This window comes from Monoraphidium neglectum, assembly GCF_000611645.1.
Source record: "Monoraphidium neglectum strain SAG 48.87 unplaced genomic scaffold scaffold01072, whole genome shotgun sequence".
NCBI classification, from domain to species: Eukaryota; Viridiplantae; Chlorophyta; class Chlorophyceae; order Sphaeropleales; family Selenastraceae; genus Monoraphidium; species Monoraphidium neglectum.
Genome location: NW_014012556.1, coordinates 1 through 1,315, shown reverse-complemented (window position 1 = coordinate 1,315; position 1,315 = coordinate 1). Strand labels below are relative to the sequence as shown.

General features: G+C 73.2%; 1 protein-coding gene across 1 annotated transcript; it reads left to right on the top strand.

The window, feature by feature from the left end:
• Positions 1-371: 371 nt before the first annotated feature.
• Positions 372-1,219, top strand: MNEG_6543 (hypothetical protein; the record flags this gene model as incomplete). The annotated part of the gene is made up of 3 exons (XM_014044979.1): positions 372-383; positions 685-1,115; positions 1,192-1,219. 3 exons carry the CDS (start codon positions 372-374, stop codon positions 1,217-1,219), a joined length of 471 nt encoding a protein of 156 aa, XP_013900433.1.
• Between the last annotated feature and the right edge of the window lie 96 nt (positions 1,220-1,315).

Sequence of the window (1,315 nt, the reverse complement as noted above, 5' to 3'; positions counted from 1 at the left end):
AGTTGCACACGCAAAGCCCGGCCGACTCGCGCCGCGTTGCGGCGCAGCCGCCAGTCGCAGGCCCCCCTGCTACCCTGGTGAGCATCAGCAAGGCGCTGCTGGTCGGCCGCCCGCGCTAAAGGGCCCTACCAGCCATCCGGCCCCCAGCCGCAGCTGACGCGGGCACACAGGCGTGCCGGAGCTGCCCCCAGCGTTCCCCGCCCCATCGAGCGCGCCCTTCGCCCGCCCCGCTGCCGCAGGCGTGTGAGCTGGTGCAGGGCAATCTGGCGCGCTTCAGCGAGACGGGGACGCCCACCAGCAGTGCTGTGCCCACGGTGGTGTTGGTGCACGGGATACTGGGGTCCCGCCGCAACTTGCAGGGCTTTGCCCGGATGATCGTGGAGGTGAGGGCGGTGCCAGGGGCCAGGAGGGCAGAAGTAGGCCGGCAGCCAATGGCCGGCGGGCACGCCGGATTGGGAACGCTCGCAATCAGGGCCCGGTGTCTGGCAATCGAGTGTTGGGGGCGCGTCTCCAAACGGCGTTCGATTTGCAAAGAGATGGGTGACGACGGCGGGGGCTGCCCGGCCACCACCGCGGCCCGCTTTCCCACGCCGGCGGCGCCCCTGGACTGCGACGAAACGCTTCCAATACTCATCCAGGCATCCCCCAGCCCTCTGTCGCCGTCCTCCCGCCGCGTACGGCCAGGGCTTCCCCGCGTGGCAGGTGCTCCTGGTCGACCTACGCTGCCATGGCGAGAGCGCCGCCGCCGCCGGCGGCGCGCCGGCGCCGGGGCCGCACAGCGTCGACGCGGCGGCGCGCGACATTCTCGAGCTGCTGCGGGCCCGCCGCGTGTTCCCGCACATGCTGATCGGCCACTCCTTCGGCGGCAAGGTCGTCATGTCAATGGCGCGCCAGTTCGGCGGCGGCGGCGGCGCGCGGCTGCCGCGGCCGGTGCAGGTGTGGGTGCTGGACGCCTTGCCGGGGGAGGTCCGCGCCGGCGGCGGCGTGGACGGCGCGGCGGACCGCCCGGGGGAGCTCATAGCGGCGCTGCAGCGGCTGCCGCTGCCGCTGGCTGGGAGGGCAGACCTCATTGATTACATGACCGCCCGCGGCTTCAGCCTGCCCGTCGCGCGCTGGTGGGTCCCGCCGCTTGGCGCGGGTCTGGGACGAGGCAGATGAAGGGCGCCCTGCAAGTGGTGGCCTGGGCTGCAGCCACGCGGCGGGGGGCGGCCGCAGCTGAGCGTGTGCACGCCCGTGTCTGGATGCGCGCGCGCGCGCACACACACACACACACACACGCATGCGCGCGCATAGCACGCTAGCTCCTGCACGCTGG